A 12729-nucleotide genomic window follows, 5' to 3' on the forward strand; every position below is an offset into this window, starting at 1 on the left:
CGTGCAATACATGTCCAATTATTGTTGGAAGGATGAATGAACAAATGAACTATCTCCTGAAGTTTCAGTTTCATTTCTCCTTTGCAGAGTTATAGTAGACAGTAGAATGAGTCACTTTTGTTTGAACACCTGAGCTCCCTAACCAAGTGATAAGCTGAAACAGCAATTGTGGAATGATACATGGTTTGGATCCTGTAGCAAGAATGAGGTTCTAGGATGTTCAGCCCATCTCCTAGTTATAATATATAGAAGAAGCAGGTTGGAACATCCTGATATCCATTACTAACTTCTTCATTTAGTTACTGCATTAAGAAGTCCCTGTGCATCTGGGAGCTATACAAAGCCTCTTAGGAATATCCACCTTTATTGTCTCTAGCACTGATACTGAAAAGCTAAGTACCTTTATTCCCTGCTAGTTTTTATTTTATGTATTGTATGAGTCAAAAATAAATTCTTTAGGTCAAAGGTCCAACATTCAGATTAGTTGGTTGTTGAGCATCACAAACTGAAAAGTTTGAAACCTGCTTCCATAAGACGTTGATTCTGGTCTTGGCTCTGCCGTAATAGCCAAGAGGGCATGAACAAGTCACTGAACCTCTCTCCCTTGACCTTTATTCCCCACTACTTCCATCTTATCATATTTCTCTAAGTTCATGCAGTTCTTTGGAGCATGTGAAAATGTAACACCAAGAATTCTTAACCTCCTACTCTCCTATCTTCCTTTTCTATTCTTTAAAGGACTTCTGACTAGTTTGTATACATATAGAATGACAAATTGGGAAGGTTTTCATGAATCTTATCATTTTGGCAAATTGTTAGGTTGTAATTATTAGACCTTGCTTTGATTTCTTATTCAAATGAAGAATAATAATTCACATTCACTCTTCAGGGTGGCAGTTGGTTTTTAATAAAAAATACCAACACTTATCTGTAAATTAGTCAATTCCCAAACACTTTGCTATAATTGTCTTCAGTTTAAGGATTGCGGCTGAAGTAATCCAAGTTTAGGCATTAACTTAACTTCCTCCTTTCCATCCTACCATCCTATGTATGGATTGACAGAAATAAAATTGATTTGGCTCTGAGAGTTCTTATAGTACTTAATAACCAAAGAGTGAGAACAAAGCTAGATTAGTTATTATAATGTATGTGAAATTATGAAGGGAATGTGTTGGGGAGGGTATGTAAAATTGAAAGTGTCTATTGTTATCTTGAAGTAATTTCCCTTAGGTATTCGTTTAACTTCAGTGTCAAGTTATTTACACAACAAGAGCAGTGCCTATCTATTAAGGATGATGTGAGAATTAGTTTAAATTTCACAAAGCACTTTGAGGCACTGAGTTGAAAAGTTCTTTATAAATGCCAGGCATTATTATAACCAGACTAGTAAAAAGAAACATGATAAAGCTACTCATGCAGTGTCCTCTAATAGAAACTTTATTGGTAAGGAAATATAAAGGTTACTGCTATTCATAATTTATGGCTGAGAGGAATAGATCAAGAATAATAATGCTTTCCTGTCTAGATAAGTCTTAAAGACACAGATGTAGCTGTGATGGAATATATTGCTCCACTCAAGGAGAAGTATGAAATCGAGAACTTACAAGCAATAAAAGTGATATATGAAGATTAGTAAAGGCCAGTATCTTTAATTGAGCCATGAAAAATATCTTGACAAATTTGACTATGTCTTTCAAAGTCTTTCTTGAAGACTGAAATAGAAGATGTAATCCTTGATCATTTGGGTATATGGAACTTGAAATTTGTTAGAAATATGTGCATGATGGTCTTCATTCTAGTAACCAAAATAATCTGTCTCATTATGAATCCTTTTCAATTTTTTCTTTTCTTTTATGGTAAGGAAAATGAAAACTTTAAGTTAACTAACACTAGGTGAGAGAGTTTTTTCAAAAGATTTCATATAAGCAGAATACCTCAGGAAAGTGAGAGAAATAATCACACCCAAAAACATCTTAAAGTAATCAGAGATAATGATAGAAATCTGTCTGTAAAAACTTTGAATCACACAGGTAGCAGAAGAAATTTTTTAAAAGGTAAATTTAGTGTTTTTGTAATCAAATTGCAGCTTTTATTGGCTGTGTATTGGTTTCCTATTGCAACTTTAACAAATTACCAAAAACTCAGTGGCTCAAAACAACACAAATTTATTATCTTAACCGTTGTGCCGGTCAGAAGTCCACAGCGAATCTTGGTGGGCTCAAATTAAGGTGTTGGCAGGGTTGTGTTCCTTTCCAGAAGACCTAAAAGGGAGAATGCAGGTTTTTTTTTTTTTTTTACCTTTTCCAGCTTCTGGAGGCTGCCTGTGTTTGGCTCATGCATGGTCCTCTTCCATTTCCAAAGCCAGCAATGGCTGGTCCAGTGTTTCTCACATCACTTTGCTTCGTCACTCCTCTGCCTTCCTCTTCCACCTCCGAGAACCCTTGTGATTGCACTGGGCCCACCTGGATAATCTCCCTTTCTTAAGGCCCACTAATTAGTGACCTTAATTCCATCAGCTACCTCAGTTCCCCTTTGCCAGGTAAGTAACATAGTCACAGGTTCTGGGGATTCGGACTTGGCATTTTTGGGGAGACTAATTATTCCACCCGTTACAGTCCAGAAATGGAAAGATGAGAGTTTCAGAAATTTTTAGAGACTGGCAAGTAAATGGCGTACCAATTCTGGCCTTTGCTACTGTCATTTTCTGTTAGCAAGTTTTGGCGGTACTTTAGTTGGCAAGCCTTTTTCTCTTTTCACCTCAATGAAGTTATCAATTTTCGGTTTGCATTTTTATTTCTAATTTCTCTAAGCATCCACCCATCTATCCAACAAACACTTGGTAAGTGTCTAGTTTAGGATGTGAAGCAACATGTATGGACCTAGACCATATTATGCGTAGTGAAATAAGTCAGACAGAAAAAGACAAATACTATATGATATCACTTGTATGTGGAATCTAAAAGAATAATGCAAATTAATGTATATGCAAAACAGAAACAGGCTTACAGATGTAGAAAACAAACCAGTGTTTGCCAAAGGGGAGAGGGGAGGAGGGAGGGACAAATTACGGGTATGGGATTAAGATACAACTATTATATATAAAATAGATAAGCAACAAGGATATACTGTATAGCACAGGGAATTATAGCCATTATCTTATAATAACCTATAATAGAACATAATCTGCAAAAATACTGAATCACTATGCTGTACATCTGAACCTAACACAATATTGTAAATCAACTATACCTCAATTTCAAAAACAGAAGAATGGCTTAATTAGATACTGGCTTAAATTACAGTAGCAGCCACAGGTGAATTACTCTAGGCATCACTACGAGCCCTTGCCCTCAAGGAGCATACTCTGCTAAATGCATTCCATGAGCCCCTTCATACCGTGGTTCATTATTAAGTAGTGATGCCAGAAAAGATTTAGGAAGAATTTACACACCTTGATGTTTGTTTTTCATGCTCTCTCCATCCCCCATCATGCAAATAACAAAGCTTATTACCTCTATTTTTTTAACAAGCTAATGCCAAGAAAAAATATATAGATATCAGATAATACTTTCCTTTTTCTTCTTTTACTCATTTTTTTAAAGGCTTTTCTTATTTTAAAAAACAAAAAAAAGTACTATACAGAAGGAAGGAAATGTGTAATTTTCTGTCAGTCCATCGGCACATTTTTAAGGGGTTGGGAGTTTGATCAGTTCTGTATTGTAAATTCTAGGATTCTTTCCAGCTTTGAAAATAAAGGGAACTGGATTTAGCCTACAGACAATAAGGTTCACAGAAGACTTAATGCTAATCTTTCAGTATACAGGAGAGCCTTGTGTTGGTGAAAGTGAGCAGCTGTTCTTTGTTTCAACCAAGTAGGACAGGAAGCAATGACATTAAAGGAGAAATAATTTAGGCTAAGCAACCTCAGGTGTATTAAAACACTGGAAAATGTTACTAAGAAGGATGCATTGTAGATTTCTCTCAGAAAAGTCATCCAGTTCGTCTTCTCCATACAGTGAAAATGCAGGGCTCTGACATTGGAGAAAATACATGCTAGTTATTAACATGTGCTAAATAAAAATTTATTGAAATGAAGTAAATTCAGTTGCTCCTTTCACTGTACATACTTTCTCAAGGTTCTAAGCTCTCAAGAAGGTACTTAAAAGGTTCACAAGGCATAGTTGTCATGAATCTTTGCTAAACTGTAAAATTTGTCAGTTGAAAGAGAAAGATAGAAAAATGTCAACTGAACCCCAAAAGTCAAGGTTTCTCATAGAGATAGCTCTAGTTATCTGGGGTGATGATCCCTTGGACATTTCCTTAAAATACCCTATGCCTCAAGGACATCTGATTGTTAACCAAAAAAAAAAAAAAAAATTTTTTTTAAATCACAAATTGAAACATGCCAGCTAAAAGCATTTTCAGTCCCTTCTTACTCTGTTTTAAAGATGTATTTCTAAGGCCATTTCATTTCTTAATTGGATGTTAAGACACTTGACTACACATGACTCCTCTCCAGAATGTATAGAGCTGGATAGACAGGGATTATCCTTTACACAAGAGTATGACGTTTTGATTATGTCATTCTCTGGTTTAGAAGCATCTTTCGATTACACGTGATGGGATAACATACAAACTCCTTAGCAAAACCTATGCTTTTACAGTCTATCCCCATTCTTCCTTTCTGATCTCACCTATTAGCACAACCTTCCCATTTCCTTACGCTCTTCAGTCTTTGTGGCCATATCCTCACTACCCACCCCACCCCCGCCTTTGTACACAATCCCCGTTCCAGCCAAAATGATCTTGCTTATCTCGCCCCATCTTGTTCACTTAAGAATTAAGTGATGTCTTCCCCCATTCCTCTCATAGACTTTATCCCTCAAGCCATTATAGTCTGGCCTCACCTAAACTTTCTCTTGCTGAGATCTCTAGTGACCTCTGTGTTGTTAAACCAAACAGTAGCCTTTCCTTCCTTACCGTGCTTGACCTCTTGAGTGTCATTTGGCACTGACGGCCACTTCCTATTCCCCGAAACACTCTCTGCCTTGAATGTAGTGCATCCCACCCTTCTGGTTTTTCTTCTGTCTCCTTGGCCTCTGGTCTTGATTATAGAGTTCTCTTCCTTTTCTTAACCCTTAAAAGTTACTGTTCCACAGGGCTCTCCCCTTACCTTTTGATAAGGTAGAGAATTGACATGGCAGAAAATGTCATGAACATTTGTACTGGTTGAAGTTGCTTTGGTGGCAAGCAGTGGAAACTGACTGAGGATAGGTCCCTGGGAACAAAGAGCTGACCAGTCACGCTTGGGGAAGGGCTTGAGAAGCAAAGGTAGTGGTAAGAATGTCACCATCGGGATTGTGTGCCTACTTTCTAAGGGTGGGTCAGTTCCAATGGCCTCATGTCTTTATCAGTCCCTTCCCTGTGTCTTTTATTGTGTCTTGTATATTGTATCTTACAATATCTTATAAATCTTATGTGTTCTTTTAGACTCCAAAATGAAACAGTGATTCCTCTGTGAAGTCTGTCCTGATTCCTTTAAGAATTATTGATTGCACCTATGTTTGAGCTAGATTCATACCAAAAATGTAGCTCTATTATTTTACTCAAAGACCATAGTGCAATTGCTGCAGTCATGTGGTCTTTTTTTTTTCTTCCTCTGGACTAAGAGAGATTTATGGGACAAGGCAGTGAATTCTTTATCTCGCCCCAGAGCCTACCTAGCTCCCTCTCAGTTCTTCTAGATTGTTCCTCACAGTTTTTAGGTTTTTAGTTTTGAAACGGTTTAGAAATTTAGAAAGTCGTGAATTCATAGGCCACAAAGTTCAAATAATGTAGTATATGTACAGATGCACATGGCTTGGCTTTAATTAATGTATCTTAATAGAAGAAAAATAATGTAGGGGTGTCAGTTTGTACAAGTATATTTTAAGAGAACGATCCTTCTGAACCCCATATTACTCTAGATATTATGTACATATGTATTTTTACACTTCATTTTAAGTTTTTTCTTCCTCTGTATTAAATCTGACAGAATTTTAAACAAAGCCTGAAAAAAACATTTTGTGTTTTCCATTACACTTTAGCAAAGATGGAAAGTAATGTTGACATTTTATTATGAAGAAGATACATTGGCTTTATATTTAAGATAAATCATAAAATGTGTTGTGTTATGCTAAATGACAAGGCATTTAAAGTGTTGGTGACCAAAATAAACTAAAAGACTAGAAGAAGCAGAAATACGTGTAGAAAAGTTAAGAAATGAATAGCAAAGAACAAGCTACTTTGCTAAATTCTGTAAGAAGCTAACTATTTTGTACAGAGCTATGATTTAACTTATGTGTGAACCTAAAATACAAGAAGAATCCTTAGTAAATTATGTCTCTTAAGTATTCTAATTATTGTACCATCAACATCAGACATCCCTCTCTGAACGTGAACTAAATCCTGTTGAAGTAGAACTGTTTATCTGCTTATCGTGAAAGAAAATTCTTCAGGCACTTACTACCTGTGCAAGTCTTATGCAGCAAAACTCTGTGTTCATGTACTAGTTGGTATACTACTAAATGCTGTAACAAATGACAACATTTCAGTAATTTAAAATGATAGTGCCTGTATAACAGTTTATTATGGGTGTTCCTGATAGATGGGTAGATTTCCTCCGCGTGATGATTCAGGGCTCTGGTTTCTTCCCTCTTATGGCTCTCTCATTTTCTAGATCATTGGAGTCCTCTCCATTTGACTAGCAGATGAGTGAAGAAGACATACCTTCTTCACTTCTGTATCTTAATCATCATTCCCCAAAACGATTTACCACTTTTCTTCATATTCCATTAGCTACAACTTTCATATGCCCCTACTTAGATGCCAGGGGAGCTAGAAAATATGGCTGGCTAGCTGCTTCTTGGCACCAGTTCTATACTAGGGAAAGCATGAATCCTGGTGAACAGTTAGATGATCTGCCATAGCTCATCCCTATAGCCAAGGTAACAACAATTCTGTTACCCTTCCAACTACCCATAGAATGCATTTACTTCAAGGGAAACAACCCAAAGCTTCATCCTGTCCTTACTTCCAGTTCAAAGTCCAGCATCTCAATCAGGTCCAGCTGTGGCTCTTTGCATCCTGGTGCCCAATGAACTAGGGTTCATGTTAACTGCCTGCTGTTCCATCTCCCCTCCCCACCCTGCTCAAGCACAAGTCCAATATATAGCAGTGGAGCAGGGGGCAGGAAAGCTACAATTAAACTTCCCATTCGAAAAAAGGTGAAGTAGGAAATACAGAGCAATACGTGTCCGGTGAGAACAGTGAGATGCTGTCATGGCAGGCACTGTGAAGGCACCCTGCCTGACAGTGTTCAGGGTCTCTTGAGTAGACCCTTATTATGCATCTGAAAAGAATTGTTTTGTCCTTTATTCTCCCTGGCCCTTTGGGCTCTACACATTTGGGTGCTTCTTCCTTGTCTGTTACCATCCATGGCTGAATCATGGAAAGGGGTGTGATCACTTTCTGCTTGTACAATTTGGGAACCTGGTAACAATTTAACAGAGTTTCTTCACCAGTACCATTTTTAGAAGTAATAGATTTCATATCTCTGGGCCTTCATTTGTTACATATGGTAGTGTTTACGCCTTTATTAGAGTCTGTCCAGAAAAACAGAAAATTCCAGGTCATTCAAATGGAGGAAATTTAACACGGGGAGTTAGCTACATGTGTGATAGAACAGAGAAGCCAAACAAACGATGGTGAATAAACCCAGAGACTAACAATATTGGAAAACTGCTGCACACCCTAGGGATAGAAGGGCAAGAGAAAGAAGTGATATTACCAGATATTATCTGAGTTTTTAGCTTTGATAAGAAGAAACTATCAGCTCCTTATGGAGTCATCCATATTCTTTCATCTTTCTGTGTCCCCACATAGTAAGCACTCAAATGTTTAATTGAACAGAGATAAGCAGTAAATCCTTCCACCGACTTCAGTTAGAGGTACCCATCAGAAAATTAAAATGTGGCAGAAATGATGGTGTTCAGTACTGAGATGATCCTTAATTGGGGATAAACTGCAATTAGTTATTTTGGGACCTTTTTCAGTAACCCATTATTGGCATTTAGAGAATGAGAAATTGTCGAAAGTTTTAATTTAAATATTCTCTTACTGTATATGACATTTAGAGTTTGGAACAATACCAATTTTCATATAAACATAGAAAGAAGAATTAAAAAGGAATAAAGTCTGTAGGTGGTTCGTACCAAATTTTTTAAAAAAGGATGGGGTAGGGAGAAATAGAAAAAGCTTTTCAGACTTGCTGGGAAATAGCAGTAAGAGCTACAGAGGATGTATAGCTCTGTCTTAGTCTTTGACTCTTCTTGTGGAATCACCTTCTGAGTTGAAAATGATATACCTTTGTCTGCTGGTTTGAGCCAGAAATTACTAACTTATTTTCCTTTACTGTTGTTTAAGAAAGAATCTGTAAAATATTCCATTGGCTATTTCCGCAGTCAAAAAGAACTTTCTAGAATCTGATCATAATTTTTGAAAATATCACAAATGCCGTTTAATCTGCTCTTGGCTGAGCCTTTATATGCTTAAGTGTGTAGATATGCTGGACTGAAACTGGCTATGGATAGGTTTGAGAAAAGTCTCTAAATAGTAGATACATTTAACAACTTGGAAGTTGAGCCTATGACTATGTTGTTTTTCCTAGAGAGAGAAAGAGCCTTGCCTGAAGATTTCTTCGTGCATATTTTCACTTATACATGGAAATGAAGATTTTTTTTTTTTGACAGAGCATGTCAAATTCAGTTGCCATGATGTGCTTTGAAAACGTTTAATCATACCTGAGCATGTTTATAGTTCTTTCATTTTCTTAGAAACTTAAAGCTTTTTTACTTTTCACGTTGCTTTAAAATAAGAAATGGCTTAAAATATGATGTACTGCATTTCATATCTTCATTTTATCCTTCAGAATATAGTGCTCCCATTTAAAAATATTCATTAAGGCTTGAATATAGGCTGTGTCTAAGTACTGTCATGACTGACTAAAAGGGGAAAATACTTTTTTTTTTTTAATCTACATGGTACGTAACATCTGAAGAGTAAGCTTTTCTTTCCTGGGTTGGCTCTGTGGAATGTGGGATTGTGAAATAACGACTTGATAATTTAGCAGTTTTATTAAAAATAATTACTTTATTTCAGTCATCATAATATCATCTTTATAGTTTTGGAAACATGTAGTCAGGAAAAAAATCCTTCTCTGATACTGATCTAGAGCAGAAAATGTGCGACGATCAGTCTTTTCCATCTCTAATTGAGTTGATTTCCTTTAACACTGCTTTGCAATGAAAATATTAAAACATGAGGTATAATTTTGCTGCTTCAAATAATTGGTTTTGCTTTTTGAGCATGCTATTTGTAATTTCAAAGAATATTTCTTTCTGAACTTCTTTGCTCTGAGGAGTTTAGAGTGATCTTGAAATTATAGGTGTCTATTAAGTATTTTTCAACTGTCAATTCAACTGTAGCCACCGTGCTATTAATTCATTATGAAGTGACACAGGAAGAAAACTCGTTATGTGATAATATGAAAACACATATTTGTCAAAAAATAAATAAATAAACCAGTCTGTATTGAAAACCCATCTGCTGTGGTGGGAGTGAAATGGTTTATTAGACACATTTGGGCATGACACCACCTTTTCAAACAGGAAAATGTATAGAAAAGATTTCAGTTCTACTCCTTAGACATTCTGTATTATGCACCTAAATGTGTTATTTTTGTCCCTTACAGGTGATATTATACCCAACTTCTAATAGCTCCAAGTCAGCTGAGTTGCACCGAATGATCGTTCCAAAAAATAGCCAGGACTCTGACTTAAAAATCAAATTGGCAGTGCGAATGGATAAACCACCACATATGAAACATAGTGGGTGAGTGTACTTGAAGATGTTTTTCTCCTGAATTATTGGATTTCATTGTATCACTTTTGTCATTTTACTGAGAGCCAATATATCAGACATTCACATGGAGTTTTTCCTGCCAAATTACATTAATAGGTTAACTTAATTTTTTAAATCTGTAGACATCTTTATAGCTGAATACATGGGTATTTAGTTAATATAACTGATTGCATGCTAACACACTATTGGTACTTGATTGTGTTGGTATTGCACATCACTTATATTGATAAAGAACAGTGATGTATGGAGATAACGTGTAAGATATATTTTAAAATACAGTAATAGTTGAAACAAGCCTAGAATTCAGATCCCCAGAAATAGTTAAACCTACATAGACTACATTAAAGTTTAATGGTGGTTCAGATATAACCCAGGAGGCTGTACAAGTTTTGACGGGAGGGGCGTGAGTGTTCATTCCAATATGTGAGTGAGAAACTAGATCAATACCGGAGGAAACTGATGTTGGTGGATAACCAGAATTTCAGGGACTGGCCCCTGGGAATTGCTGTGGGTCGGAGTCAACTTCCATCTCCAAGATTCTTTCTCCCTTGTAGCTGATGAGGAAACAGGTCTGAACTCTTGAATCCAATTCAGTGAGTTTTTTAAAACCCAGGTCTTTCTCAGATTAATACTTTAGGACTTGCTACAGCCAAATTCTAGCATAGGGATGTTAGCCACTAGGAAAGAATGTGAAGACTTTTCTTACTAAGTAGAGAAGCAGTTGCTAAAGTGTCTCATCCCAAGTTTAGCAGCAAATCTAACAGTCTGTGCACATTCCTGTACAGAGGGGCGTCTCTGCTGGCTTTGGAGCTGAGTCACTAGCACTGTGGCAGAGTTAACCGGTAAGTCCACAAGATAAGGATTCTTTAGATGACTGTTAGGGAAAACAAAGTTAGGCTCTGAACAGGAGGCAGCCCAGATGTATCTCCTACAGCTGGGATGTGACTCTGAGGACGATATTGCTTCCTTGGTTTGGGTGGGCAGTGTGTATGCAGTGTCAGAACTAGCCTCACTCGGGGGAAGAAGACCTCAGCGGGTGGGCTCTTAGAAAGGGAACAATAATGTAGGTATCCCACAGTATGGCATCTTTAATGTAGTAATGCAGCGTCTAACTGTGACTCATGATGCAGATCGAGTTCCCGGGATTTAATACTTAGAGTTCTTTCTTCCCCCCTCCATCTACCTGCTCACTGTTGATTTATGCAGCAGACATGGATTGAGCACTTCCTCTGTGCCAACCAGAGCAAGCCTCAGTGAGATACCATCCCAGGCCTGAAGGAACTGGCTAGCCGGGGATTCAGGCTTGTATACAAATAATGATAATACAGAGTGATAAGCGCTACAAGAGAGGAATGGGAACGGGTGGAAATAACACCTGATTCTAGCTGGAGTCAAAGAAAGTCTCACAAGACAACTGACTTTTGAGATGAAGCTTGAGGGATGAATCCAGCAGGTGGGCAGTGGGGAGGAAGGGCAGTCCAGCCACCAGCCACATGGCACGGCGTACACATAGGCAGGAGATCTGGAAGGGCTGTTAGCCAACCATGACGATTTTGGTATAGCTGGAGAGTGCTTTAAGACTAGAGAGAGGGCTACTGCTCTAAAGTGCTTAGAGACTAGTAGAAACTAGAGGGAGGTAAAAAGGAACACGTTATGTTCCAAACATTGTAGTTATTTCCCCACTCTTTTGAACTCAGTCTCTTGATGAATTGCACAGCAGGAAATGGGAACCTATGCACTGTAACGCCCAGATGGCCCCTGATTTGCACGTGGGCAGCGCTGTGATGAATACCCTTAGAGCCTTCAGATTGACCCAAGAACCGGGATTGAATATGGAGTTGGGCACATAGCAAGTTCTGAAGCCTTCAGCTCCCGTGGAAAGAAAGCTCTGCTCTAATCCTTGGCATTTTCTTGCTCTAAAATGCTCCAGGGCAAGTGGTACAATCCAGCTGCTTTCTAAGACTTGATTTTTTTTTTTTTTTTTTGCTTTTTTTAATCACTCCTTTGCAACGAAGGAGAATTGGTTTGTATCACACCTCAGAGACCTTTGACTAAATTAGGACCCCCAGAATGGTTCTGGAGTTGACTTCTGCCCAAGACTATGGGTGAAAGAGATGACTAAAGAGAATATATCATAGTCTCTGAATTTAATCTGTAAAGCTCAAGAGCTATCGTGACCTGCCTTTACGAAGATACTAGCAGGCATTGCCAGACATTTGGGTAACTGCAGTTTATGGTATGTAAAAGGAAGAAATTCTAGAGTTGAAAATACCTGTGATGTTGTTCTGCTGGTTGGTGTGTTATGGAGCATAATTAAGAATATCATATTTCCTAATAGTTATTCAAAAAAAGCTATGTAAGACCATTACTGAGTGTAATAATAATGATCAACCAGAATTTCAACATTGCTATAATAGCAATTTATCACTTTGGGCAGAGACCACAAGCACCTGTCTAGGTTTCTCAGTGCCTGTGTGGTAACAGTTTTAAATATTTTGAATATCACCCCTGTGTTTAGATGTATATGGGAAAACATGACTTGACACACACATGACTATCCTAACCTTATACATCATTTTCTGTGGTGCTTCATAGATGGATTTTACTGAACTTAATTACGTTTAAGAAGAGAAGGTCAACTAACCTTTTTCTTCCAAGTGCTCTGTCATATGCCAAAGCAGTGATATAATGGAATTAGTAGATTAATAGCATTTTGCTTTCAGGCTGGATTATATTTTGTTAATAATTCATCCTATAATGAATGATTAA

At 37.4% G+C, this 12729-nt stretch overlaps 1 protein-coding gene across 24 annotated transcripts in view; it reads left to right on the plus strand.

Annotated features, from left to right (window-relative positions):
* The window catches only part of CADPS2 (calcium dependent secretion activator 2), a 539668-nt gene that overhangs the window by 286835 nt on the left and 240104 nt on the right, over nucleotides 1-12729 (plus strand). For all 24 annotated transcript variants that reach the window (XM_036862873.1, XM_036862885.1, XM_036862874.1 and 21 more), the window contains exon 8: nucleotides 9791-9930. In XM_036862873.1, coding sequence (XP_036718768.1) covers nucleotides 9791-9930 — 140 coding nt within the window. The remainder of the gene's footprint in view (nucleotides 1-9790; nucleotides 9931-12729) is intronic.

This window comes from Balaenoptera musculus, chromosome 9 (genome assembly GCF_009873245.2).
Source record: "Balaenoptera musculus isolate JJ_BM4_2016_0621 chromosome 9, mBalMus1.pri.v3, whole genome shotgun sequence".
Classification (NCBI taxonomy): domain Eukaryota; kingdom Metazoa; phylum Chordata; class Mammalia; order Artiodactyla; family Balaenopteridae; genus Balaenoptera; species Balaenoptera musculus.